Source organism: Falco rusticolus, chromosome 7, assembly GCF_015220075.1.
Source record: "Falco rusticolus isolate bFalRus1 chromosome 7, bFalRus1.pri, whole genome shotgun sequence".
Classification (NCBI taxonomy): domain Eukaryota; kingdom Metazoa; phylum Chordata; class Aves; order Falconiformes; family Falconidae; genus Falco; species Falco rusticolus.
Genome location: NC_051193.1, coordinates 38,187,326 through 38,200,400, shown reverse-complemented (window position 1 = coordinate 38,200,400; position 13,075 = coordinate 38,187,326). Strand labels below are relative to the sequence as shown.

At 37.8% G+C, this 13,075-nt stretch overlaps 1 protein-coding gene across 16 annotated transcripts in view; it reads left to right on the top strand.

The window, feature by feature from the left end:
- Positions 1 to 12,152, top strand: part of EML1 (EMAP like 1) — a 130,491-nt gene extending 118,339 nt beyond the window's left edge. For all 16 annotated transcript variants that reach the window (XM_037393538.1, XM_037393527.1, XM_037393531.1 and 13 more), the window contains 7 exons: positions 1,566 to 1,633; positions 3,194 to 3,282; positions 3,821 to 3,918; positions 4,044 to 4,131; positions 4,319 to 4,414; positions 10,161 to 10,291; positions 10,585 to 12,152. In XM_037393538.1, coding sequence (XP_037249435.1) covers positions 1,566 to 1,633; positions 3,194 to 3,282; positions 3,821 to 3,918; positions 4,044 to 4,131; positions 4,319 to 4,414; positions 10,161 to 10,291; positions 10,585 to 10,710 — 696 coding nt within the window. In that variant the 3' untranslated portion in view covers positions 10,711 to 12,152. The remainder of the gene's footprint in view (positions 1 to 1,565; positions 1,634 to 3,193; positions 3,283 to 3,820; positions 3,919 to 4,043; positions 4,132 to 4,318; positions 4,415 to 10,160; positions 10,292 to 10,584) is intronic.
- Positions 12,153 to 13,075: the final 923 nt, after the last annotated feature.

Below are 13,075 nucleotides of genomic sequence, written 5' to 3'. Positions count from 1 at the left end.
AACTGGAGTTTAGCTGATTATGACTAACATTGTGCTTCAGGCAGTATTTGGCTGCGGTTTTGCAAATATAAGACACTTTCTAAGAAACTGTTGTTATTGAAATATTTAAGGAACTGCTTTATTTACCTTGATTCTTTTGAAAAGGTTGACGGTAACAGCAGTAGGATTATTGAACTAGACTTAGATTTATTTCTTTCCCCCTCCAAGTACACACTGCCTCATTAAGAGAAGATTTCTGTTATCAGTCTTGACAATAATCTCCTTATTAACCACTTGAAATGTCTGAGACATGTTTCATAAATTAGGACTGATTATTTAGAGTAAATAAATAATTTCGTGTTAACCTGTTTTTGTCATAGAGATCTACGTAAAAGCTTTTTAATGTAGTTATGAGTACCAGTTACTGCTCCAATTAAATTCACTGTCTGAACCTCTGTTTTTTTCAAGAGAGTATTTTTAGCATTTAATATGAAATTATACTTTGAAAAATCAGCAAATTTTCTTTTCTGGACCACTGTAGTGGTTTAGAACATATATATAGAAATCCTGGATCTTGACAATTCTCTGAAATTTCTTTAGAGTTAGTAATGTCTTTGAAGTTAGTCACTTTTTTTAAAATTAATGGGAATATCCCTTAGACTAAGCCTCTAGAGCTAGCGGTTACAAATTGCTAAAACTGTGAACAGGTTTACTAAAATAGCTACAACGTGATACCATTCTGGAATATAGAAGAAGAAGTGCATAAGTATCTCTGTGAGATATGTTACTGCGGTTTTATTGCTTACATTTTAAAATTCTTTTTTTGGCAGATATCAGAAAAAATAAGCTATTTGTTTTGGGACTTTCTGCTGTAACCTGAAGAGTTCTGGTGCTCATTCTTTGTAACTGAACAAGTAATAGAAAGAAAATGCTTACCTTGGGTTTTAGGCATATATTGAAATTGCAAGAAAAACACTGCAATTCTACCCGTCTCCATAATAATACACTATACAAAGTAAAATGTTTTAAAATTGTATATCAAAATAAGAAACCCCATTTATGCCCTTAATCTCCCACTAAGCTGCAACTGGCAGGTGCTGAAAAAGGTGTCGGTGTGCGTAGAAGTTAAGCTTTACACCTCTGTGCAAAGTGATACATACCTTTGTTTAATAAGTACTTGCTTGTCCTTTTGACAGTAGATAAACTGCAGCTTTGCTACTTAATTCTTAGGTCAGCTCTAGTTTAATAAGTTATTTTTATCTCTTACTTGTTTGTGATTAGTTGAGAAGCTGCCTTTGCTGATGTTATTGTTATGAAATCACTTGCCAAGTTATTTTTAGATAGTGAAGAAAAGAAAACAGTGGCCTTGTATAGAGGGGGGGAATCTATTGGGTAATATTTCAATCAGTTAAAAATGCTTTTTTTCCCCCCCTCAAGTTTCTATTAAAAAAGCACAAATCACAAATAAACCAAACCCCCAAAAAATTCAGCAAGAGACTTACGTGTTCCCGAGGCCAATAATTAAGCTGTGTTTTGGTTGTATCTTGAAATGATAAAAAAGTGTGCTTCCTTCTGAAACATTTTAGGATCCAGCACAGTCTTCAGGTTTTCATCCTTCAGCATCTGTTGTTGCAGTAGGGACGCTGACTGGAAGGTAAGATGCCCAGAGCTACACTTGGGGCACCAAGAAACACTACATGATTTTTCCAGCTCACATCCAAGTTCCCATTCTCGTTTCAGGTGTTTGCATGATCCTGTTTATCCCCTTGATTTCTTTTGAATTTCAGGGTGAAATCTATTTGTATTGCCTTAGTGCCTAGAAACCCTGGTGCTGGAGCACCCTGTGTGTGCTGAGTGTTGCTTGAACACAGAATGAAGATGTGGTTTCTGCCCTGGGAGAGCAGCAATCTAAGATCAGTGGGAGGAGATGGATTTGGACAGGGCAGGAAGACTAGGTTAGCGGAAGACCGTGCGTGGGAGGTGCTGTCACTATACTGCTGACCTAAATGTTAAACCTTTTTGTCCATCATGGCAAAGGAGAGGCTAAAGGAGAAGATTGAGAGGCTGAGTTGACTTTGCAGATGCGTACAGAGATCTTCTCTGGGGGCTGTAGGGCAGCATAGAGGGAGTCACACAGGAAAAAGTTGCTCGTTGGATAATTTAGTAAGTGGTTTATTATGTCTAATGCAGTGACAACTAGAGGCTTTAACAAAAATTTGGCAAATATTACACTGTGCTAGACATAACATAAAAATGCATATTAAGAGACTTGCTCTGCCTGAAGAGCGTAAGGCCTGAACAAGGCAGACAACACCAAGGTGAAAGGTAGTAACTCCATTGTACAGGGCAGATTGAACCCTTGGTCACATAATGGGTCAACAGCAGACCTGGGGTTCAGCCTTGGTTGTCTGTCATAGGAGGGAGGAGTGCCTTCCCAGAGCTTCATCCTCTCATGTCACTTGAGGGCAGACTTTGCTGTTAGTATTGAAAACAGTTCCACTTAACTGAGAACATACAGGATACTCATACGTTATGAGCCAAGATTATTTCGGATTGTATATCAATCCTAAATAAAGGATTTAGTTGAGTTACTAAATTTACTTTATTTACTAAACAAAGTAAATAAAAAGGAGAAGCTTTGCAAGGAATATTTTCTTTGCCTTTAATAATTTGATGCAAGTATTGACATGCAAATTTCATCTTTGTCCTTTGTCCACAAATTTAATTTTGGTTCATTAAAATTAATGACATTAATTAAAAAGTAAAAGCTAATTCACTTAAAATAAGTTAATAAATAAAGCTAATCCTTCTATCAGAAGAGAACGGTCCTGGTTCTTGCTTGTGTTTTTCTTTGCTTTAGGATTTAATGTGGGCATCAGTTCAAATATCAGCATAGGATAGAGAAGGGTCATTAAAGGAGAATGGTCATTATATGTGATGCTTACTTTATTCTAATGCATGACGCAGTAAAACAGACTAGAATCTGAAGATTGATATCAGGGTCAATGTGTGATCATTTTTCTGGTTAAAAAGCATGGAAAAGAGACTATCCTTGTGTTAAAGTAAAAATAAACCAAACTGAGTAGCAGTTGCTGTTTTTCTTTTCTTGGTGTAAAACTTCTGCTATTTTGACAGAAGAAAAGTTGGTCAAGATTAAAGTAGATTGAAATTCCTTATGGAATGATGTATTTGCCTCTCTCTGTATTTACAACAGGTGGTTTGTGTTTGACACAGAAACAAAAGACTTGGTCACTGTACACACAGATGGAAACGAACAGCTGTCTGTAATGCGTTACTCACCAGGTTTGAGAGCATTTATTTACTGGGGAAAAAAAAGAAGTGTTGAATTTTTTTATTAAATTTGGGTTGGTTTTTTTTTTTTTTTTTAAATAATTCCCACTTGCCGTACTTGAAGTTGAAAATAAATACTCCATGAAACATTGGTAACACTGAATGGGTGGTGCCTCAAGCTCTGGTTTTCTTTTCACCTCCTTCCCTCCCCCACATGTTAATATGGTTTTACTGGGAAGAAAAAAAAACCCACAAATATGACTTAACAGTGCAGGTTGTTGCAATCAGGTTGGCCCTAAATGGACTGTAGCTGCTTCTAGCAGTGTCATGTGTTTTTAACAGTAGTATTTGCTGTATAAACTTGCTGGTTTGTAATCTTGAAACATACATCGATATCCAACTGAAAAAGAAAAAAATATGGGGTTTTTTTTCATTTTCAGTATCAAGGCCTTTAAGAACAGTTCCTCTTGTCTGTGAAACACTTGAGTTTTCAAAATTAGCCTAAATTCTTTCTTAGAGGAGTAATTACATTTCACTTTTGTGTTTATAGATGGAAACTTCTTGGCAATAGGTTCCCATGACAACTGTATTTATATATATGGCGTAAGTGAAAATGGAAGAAAATACACTAGAATTGGCAAATGCTCGGTAAGTAACCTTTTTTTCTCCTTGTTCAATATTAACAACCTTAGTATGTTTTGTAGCCCTGTATTAATGTTGTCACATGGAAAGATACTGTTAGTGCAGTTAATACAATACTTTTCTCTTTGTAGGGTCATTCTAGCTTCATTACTCATCTGGATTGGTCTGTTAATTCACAATATCTTGTGTCTAATTCAGGAGACTATGAAATCTTATACTGTGAGTAAGAATTATATTTAGTCCTTTTGTGCAAAGTTCAGGCAGTCTAATACAGATTTAAAATTTAAATGAGATCATGTAACTGCCAAGGTAGACCATATGTTTTAATTCATCTGGTGCAATCAAAAATGTATACAATTTGAGAATTAAAAATGTTATCATGTGGTTGGGTTTTTTTCTTTTGTAGGGATTCCCTCTGCTTGTAAGCAAGTTGTGAGTGTTGAAACAACTAGAGATATAGAATGGGCCACTTACACCTGTACTTTAGGATTCCATGTTTTTGGTAAGTATCTTTCCTCTTAAAAGCTTTTACCGTTCTTGTTATTAACAAACACTTGGATTGCCATCATGACTATTCATATTTCAGGGAAAAATACAGAACTTCTGTTATGCCATTTTTATTACAATCTGTCCGCTTATTTCAATCCAGAAAGACTCTGATTTAATATTCTTGCTAGCTTCAAGTACAAATGTTAAATTACAACATAAGTGGGAGACAAGAAAGAAATCACACGTTGCCCTTTCTGTCACACTAGAGCTGCTTCTCATAATTTTGAATTTAAAGTGTCAGTTCTATGGAACCATCGTTTATTTAGGCAGCTACTGGGCCAAATCTCCTTACCTGAACCAGTTTCATTTGCACTAGTTACTGTGCAAACACAAAGCAGGTGATGGTCTCTGTCATTAAGTACTTACAATGTACTTTGTTACAACATATAGTGATTAAGTTAGGTGAAAGAAATGCAAGAAGAAAGAAGAAAAACGTTAACAAAATCGGCATGGTTTGTTTCCACGGGACTTGTCTTTAGCCAGTTTTGAAGGAGCTGCTTTCCCCAGTGTGCTTTGAAGCTTGGTACTCATTTCACAACGCATGCGGAACTAGATAGATCATTGCAAAAGCTGAGTATGAGAAGCTTCAAATCTTTGAGTCCTTGAGATAAAATAGGAAGCCATGGTAGAAGTTCAGAGGAGTCTGGTTTAGTATAAGCAAGCAGTAAGCAAGGAAGATCTTCACCCATGTTTCAAGCAGAGTAAATGCAGTGATGTGTTTGAAGGCAGCCACAAAGGACATGTTTTTACAGCCTAGAGATGGATGGCAGTAGCAATATGCTGGGAGACACATTCAAATTTTGTATAATTTCACTGACAAGCAGTGCTTGGGTATTGCTATAACACACAGATGTAGTAAAAGGAAGAAATCCTAGAAGACTGGCAGCATGTTGACATAATGTGTTTCTCATATGAGGGATGATGGCCCTTATGCAGCTATTAACATATTCCTGGGGTCTGGGTATACCTCATACACAGCTACAGAGCTACGAAGTCTTTGCATTCAGCATCACAGGTTCAGATATTCTGAGATGCTAAATAATTCAGGTGAGTACTCCTTACCTTATAATTTGGATTCATGCAAAATATAGTGCTATGAGAATATGGGACTGGTTTAGTGCATAGAAGGTCATAGGAGAGGAGTGTCACACCTGGGGTCCCGTCCCCCCCCACCTCCCCCTCGCAACAGATCAGCTTTTGGAGCTAGACTGGAACAAAATAATTTATTGGGTCAATGGGGAACATGTGGAAGCCTTGTATACCTTTTTATACTTACAGTCCCCCATGCTGAATTGGTTTATTGTAAGCTACAGCAACAACGATGAGGAATAAATAAAAGTAGCTGCTAATAGCAATAATTATCAGAATTATCATTTTAGTAGTTACAGAGATTGTGAGAATGTTCACCAGGTTAATGGAATTTAAAAGTAAAAGGATGGAACTTACTCAGAAATTATATGCAATGCACAAGGAGAGAATGTGGTGCCATACACAACGAGGATTCATAGCTACACAGTTAGGTTTAGACTGGGAAGTTACAAAGGTACTGCATGATAGTTATAGATTAAAAAAAAATAATATTAATGGTGGCAGGGTTATACTGTTGCCCATCCTTCCAGAAAGATCAAATGAATGGAATTTTTTAATAGCTAGCAGAATCAGTCAAATCACAGAAATAGCTGAGGATGTGAGATTTTAACTATTCCATTGTCTTCTGGGAAAGGAACTGCAGTACTGTGGCTAACCAGCAAGTACTCAAAATTCTTCTGATACAGGAAATAGATAAGCACTGAGAGGGGAGTTTCTTCCAGATTTGATTTTGGGGAGTTGGAAAGAACTTGCTGAGAATGCGAATGCATCTTGTGTAGGAATGACTGTAGAATTAGGGAGGCGTGGTCCTTAGTACAGGAAGGAGAAAGAGCAGTGAAATAAAAATAATGGACTTCAGGGAGGCAAACTGCAAAAAATCCAAAGCCCTGTTAGGGAAGATCTGAAGTTGCAGAAGAGGCGAGATGCGGCAGTTCCTTAGATGGTACGAAGCACACAAACTGCCATCCCAGAGGAAACATAGGAGTTGCAGCAAGGCACAAATTTGGTTAAGCTGCTGTTGACCTTCTGCAAGGAAGAGGAATGCAGGAAGTAGAAGCTGTTGGAGGACCAAGGCAACACATAAACAAAGCCTGAACAGAAATGCATACTTGTGACAAGCACAGAAATAATAGAAGGGCCAATGACAATATTGGTCTGCTATGTGGAAGAGAGAGATCACACTGCTAAGGCTGAAGTGTTAAAAAACTTTATGCTTTTTTTTTTCTTTCTTAATATGTTTTTGTTAGAAGACTTACTACCATCTGATGGCTAACCCAGTTAGTGCCAGTAATGAAAGGCTAAGACCTCCGCTTTCAGTAGCAAAAGAGTAGACTAGAAAGTTGTTAGATATTCTTGAAGTGCCTGAGTGTGATGAACCTTGTTGTATCTGTAAAAACCACTGGTTAGCGTAATTTCAAGACCATTAGTACTTATTTTCAGGACCTCATAGAGAACTGGCAAAGTACGGGAAAAATGGAGAAGAATGAATACAGTATCTGCAGAATCGTGTACTTACCTTCAGAGCCCATATGGAGAGGATAAAGTGCAAAGTTAGTGGCTAGAATAATAAATTGGAGAACCTCATAAATTATAAATGGGAAACCAGTCCAGTAATGTTACCAGTCACTCTGCTATTTTATTTTGGGGCCTCAGAGCAGCCACTATGAACAGTCTTCAGATGCTTGTCCGGATTGCCCCGCCAGGCATAGGATGAAGCAATCACACCATCCAGGATGTGAGGCTTCTCGTATATTGATTTTTCAGTAACTACTGGCTGACTGAAACTGGGGATATTTTCTCATACTAGTAGGACCACGTAAAAATCTCAGATAGTGTGAGTCGCACCTGCAGATGAACATAACCAGTGCAGGGGGGAAAGTGAACTTGGACCTGTTGAACACCTGTCTTCAAGCATGGGAACAGATTAGTCAGCCTGGAAACGTTTAGAGATGATTCAACTGCAAATCAACAGTATGTAAAGAAGTGTGTTCAAGGGAGGATTTTTTAGTGGTACAAACACATGTAAACATGAAGGACTGAAGACTTTAAAACACTCACTGAGCTGTATGCTCTTGCACGAGCCATGTGCTGCTGGGTGTGCAACCAAGGCATCAGTTCACATCATCTGCCTGGTTTGGAAAAATTAGTATTTGAGTTAAAGGACAGGAACAGAAGAAATCTAAGATGCTGTGCAAAGCCTGACAACACTGCAAGCAAAGCAGAGCTCCAGACTGGTTGGGTTCAAAACTGGCTGGAAGACTGTATGCTGAATATTATGTTTGTTTGAATATATTTATTAATAGCAGGGATGATAAAATAGCACGTATAATTTGTAGTTGGCGTGAAGCTGCAGGATTAGCAAGTTGTCTTGAGAAATAACGGAATGGTACGAAAAAAGGAGGCAATTCAATAGAGACAAATAGTTTACACCCTTGAACAGTAGAACCCAGATGTACGAATACAAAACAGAGGCGAGCAAGCAAGAGAGCAGGTCTGCACGGAAAGATCAGATGACTCTTGCGTGCAAACTGAACGTGAGTCAACATCATTATGCTGTTGTAGGAAAGGCATTAGTGGGATCTATAATGAAAAGGATGCCATGCAAAATGTGAAGTAATCATCTATTTAAGAGTATCTGTTTCAGTCACAGCTGGAATAGCTGCTTCTGGTTTTTGCATGCTGGACCAACAGAAAATGTGCTGACTAGCAAGAATAATTATCCATCTAAATGTTGTGCTGGGAGAAGAGATGTAATGAATGAATTTTAGAGCAGAGGAGGAGAAAAAAGCATGGCATCAGTCTTCAAATGAGAGAAAGGAAATGGTCTCCTTTCACATCTACAGAGGATGAGAAGACAAAATGGACTAATTTTTCAGCAAAGGGGATTCAGTTTGTATATTCAGACAAACTGACAGTGATGTGCAGGACTGAATTTTGAAAGAACACGGAGTCTCAAATTAAAACCCTGATATAATCCTTTCTTCATTTCAAAATGACAATCTTATTTTTTAAACCATTTCCTTTAGGGGTTATCTTCAGCCTGTCACAGTGACCTCTTGAGCAGACTCCTGCCTCATTTCAGCTAGCATCTGATGTTCATACAGCCTCCTTTTTGTCAAAGCAGTTATTTAAAACAGCTTTTCAGTGTCTCTTTATTCTACATGTTCGTAATTCCATGAATAGCAATTACTGTGTTTCTTCTTTGCACCTTCCTTTTCTTTAAGCCTCTTTTTTACTGTCCCTGGTCTAGCAGAGAGGTGTTTCCGCACACATCAGGAGAGTTAGGGGCAGCCCACAAATCAGTACTTTGCGTTTCATTTTATTCTATTCACAACAATTTGCAATTCCTTATAAAGACATGTTATCACTGCTTCCTTAGTGCTTTTGAATTGCGGTGCAATGATGCAAAGGCTGTATTTGGGAAGAATTACATGGGGATCAAAGGCTAGCTGTTCCCACCGTGCAGGGCAGGTGACCCCTTTGGTGTTAGGAGCAGCCCAAAGAAGGAGAAGCGGAGCATGCCTGCCCTGCCCACTGGCATCAGCAGCCTTCCAGGAGACAGGAGGGCAGGCAGGGGGAGCAGCAACTGTCTCATCCTGACCTGTAATGGCAACGAAGGAGGATGACGCGCTCAAGCGGCTGGGCTTCAGGGGGACGCTGCGGTGGCTGTGTGACTTAGCAGCAGTCACTGAAAAATCATAACACCAAGCCAAGGCAGGGTTTTTTGCCAAATTATAACAGGAGAACACACATTATAACTGATTACATCAGTAGTCTCTGTAAGTTAGGTACCGTTTATGTTGAGTAAGGATTAGATAAAATCTGACTTAGAAAAATCATAAAAATAACCCCACAGTACTGCATACCAAAAAAAATGAAATTTCAGTAACAGGTTGGGTTTTATTGCAATTACAATTTATTCCAGGCAAGTACTCAGAGGCTTTAAAGATGTGGTGCATAGATTTGGTCCTTGGGGCAATGAGCTTACAGTTTAATTTTAGAACACCACTTTGTGCAAGAACAGCAAGGAGTAGAGTACGTGAGGAAGAACGGAGGCTTACTTACAGAAAACCAAAAGTGTTTAAAAAATTTATAGTAGGTTCAGTTTCGATCTATTAATAACTAAATAACATTTAAAACTATACAATTTCCTGTTTCATAGGTTTTAGACTTTAGTGATACAACAAAATATGTTGAATAATACATAGGTAGGTTTTTAGACTACACTAGTATGAAGGAAGTATGTTAGCTCACAAATAAGCAGAAGGGAAAATAAAAGTGTTAGCTGTTATTTTTCTTTATAACCATACAAAAACCCTTTTAGGCTCAGACACATGACCGTAAGTCACCAGAATTCTTTTTTTCAGAGCAAAAAGCACTTTGCTGACTAGAGGAAATAAAGTATTTGTTTATGTGCTTGATTTCCTATTAGGATCTGGTCTTTATCTGGTACTGAAGTATGCATACTGACTCGGCCCCAGTTATTTTTATAGTTTTATCTTTTTTCCTTTTTTTTTAAACAAGTAATCCTGTATAATATTTTAACAAAAACTTAAGCTGTCTCTTTTATTTCCTTTATAAAACCTTTAATTAGTCCCTCCGTGTTTCAGGTGTATGGCCTGAAGGTTCAGATGGAACAGATATCAATGCTGTCTGTCGATCACATGGGAGAAAACTGCTATCAACAGGGGATGACTTTGGCAAAGTGCATCTCTTCTCATATCCGTGTTCACAGTTTAGGGTAAGATATTTCCAAAAGCCTTACTTTCATAACTTGCACAAATGCATTAGATGATGTTTTCCTATGTACACAAAAAAAAAAAAAAAAAAGACAAAGGAAAAACGGAAATATGCATATACCTAAGGGATGGTCTTAAGGTTGATTGGGACTACGGTTAAATTTAAAGCTTAATTTAGTATTAAAATACTTTAAGATTATGATGTGATGTCTTTGTTTCGTTGTTGTATGAATGTTCTTTTATAACAATATGTTTTTATGACAGCTTATATTCTCACTAATATGGTGTTTTCTAGGCTCCAAGCCACGTGTACGGTGGACATAGTAGTCATGTAACTAATGTAGATTTTCTCTGTGAAGACACCCACCTCATCTCCACAGGCGGAAAAGATACAAGTATTATGCAGTGGCGAGTCATTTAAAGGAAACATCAGTGTGAACATACACAGTTGAGTCAACCATGCACAGAACTTATGTATAAACTGTATATTTAAAACTTAACAGTATGTTTGCAGTTTAGCCTGGTCACTGTGATTTTTGTTTAAAAAATTCTTACAAACCTCAGGAAAATTAAGCCCTGTGCTGGTTACCTTACTCAGTCTAGTGATTTCTTTTTTTTTTTCTCATTGTGTCACACCTTAAGGATGATCATTTTCTTTTCTGTTGTACAATATACAACTCAGTACAAGTTTAATATAAGAAATGTGGCTTGACAGTTTGCAATACAGTGGTATCAGCAGAATGTGACTATCTTAAATGTTTCCTATAAACACTGCTAAAATGGTCACAAAAATGCCTTTCAAAGACTGTATATATGTGCTTATTTGTTTCACTATCTACACTTTGTACTGTATAGCTACTTATTTAGAAAAAAACTATGACAATGTCGAGGTACCAAATTGTTTCTGATGGAGGATGATGAATAGATAGCAGAAGTATAGACCGAGATGTAAGATGCAAAAGTTAGTGTTCTAGACCTGAAAATGTGAATGCTGGTAAATTTGCATTCTCCTGGGAATAGCAGACCTTGCGTATCACCCGTGAGGAGTTGTGTTCCCCTTCAAGTGAATCAGCAGGTTATGCCTCAGTTTGACCTGAGTATCTCAGCAGGGTTTACAGATGTCTGTGTGGTTCAGGTATTCCATATGAGTTTAAATCAAAAACCTTTTTACTTGTGTATGAACAGTTTCTTTTGGAAAACAAAACAAAAAAGCTTGGCCACATCCCCATAATTGGTTGATATATTTAACTAATATGTATATTAATCAGCATGATGCTATATTGTACATGTATAAGATTTTAGCAGCTCATAACAAATGGTAAGGCAATCTAGCTTTACTTTTTTATGCTTATGGATATTGTATATTTGTATTTTAAGACCAAGTAGACCAAGTCTAAAGATATCTTTTTAAGTGTACCATAAACCTGCAGAGGGTAAAGGAAGTCTTGGAAGCCTACATGAGATATTAATGTGTAACTTCTGGCCCCTGTGTTTTGTGCATGGATGGATATTTATAGTATGAAATAAGATTGTGTTTTGCAATGAAGTAATAGTGGAGGTGGTATAAAATGGTTAAGAAGGCCTTATCAATGTTGATTGTGACACAGATTGAAATGTATTGTTTACTTTGAGGAATGTATCTGAAGTATTTTAAAAGAGAGGAGTTCTAAGTGGACTCGAAAAAGGTAATATTAAAATTTTGCTTGTAATGGACAGTAAACGTTAATTCTCTGAACTCTAAAGCACTGGTTGTTTAGAGTGATCTAAATGAAATGGAATCAATAAATTTTGAAACTTTTTTATTACATCTCCAACCTCCTACACTGAAAGTGCAGGACACCAATAAACATGTATTAAAGTGAATTTTCAATGCATTATTCCTGTTTAGAAAAATACCTTTGTTTCAACACAGAATACTTACAGAAGAGACAGGCTTTTACTTAACGACACACATTTGTGATTTCTCTATTACAGCCACATTTGAAAATATTTGGGAATAAATTCTAGATTCTTGGGGGGCACAATTTCATGTGTGACCATGACCCTGGGAGTGTGATCCATAATGCACACCTAGAGAGTGGAATTGCAGCTTCATGGCAGGGACGGGGACACCTACGACCTGCCTTGGTTCTGCCTCCAAGTGCACATCACTTATTTCCGAGCACTTGGCTGGTGGAGGAGTGTCATTCCACTGCAGAGCGTTACGCTCACGGTAAGAGCTCCTGACAATTTCTCTGTGTTAGGAACTTGTCCTCAGGCAAGACTGGGGAGGGCCAGGGTTTCAGGGTCACTTTAACCTGACGTTATCTAGCACTGTCACTGAAGGAAGAGGTCTTGCCCCCAGCTGCTTCTTCCCATCACATGCAGGAGCACAAGAGTTACTGTGGCCACAGGGAGAACCCAGCTGGGACACGGACCCAGGTTAAAATCAAAAAATCAGTTCTTGGGTGAAAAAAAAAAAAAAGGCCAAGCAAGCAAACAACAACTACTACAAAACAGAAGAACCCTTTTCTCGGTTTCCTCATCTGATTTAGCTGTGCAGCTGTATGAGTCCTTGTACTGAGCTTGTGCAGAGGAAGGAGATGTGGAGAAGAAAATAAAAGAGAGATGGAGGAGCACTGGGACAACTTCTTGTGATGGCAATGTCAATCTCGCTCTGTGTGTGAAACTACAGCATAATATTCCTACCCTTTCCAGGGTTAATCCAATCCTAAGAGGTTGTAATACACAAGTGACAGCTCTTCTCATCTTGTCTGGGTGCTTGGTTGATTATGCCACAATACCTT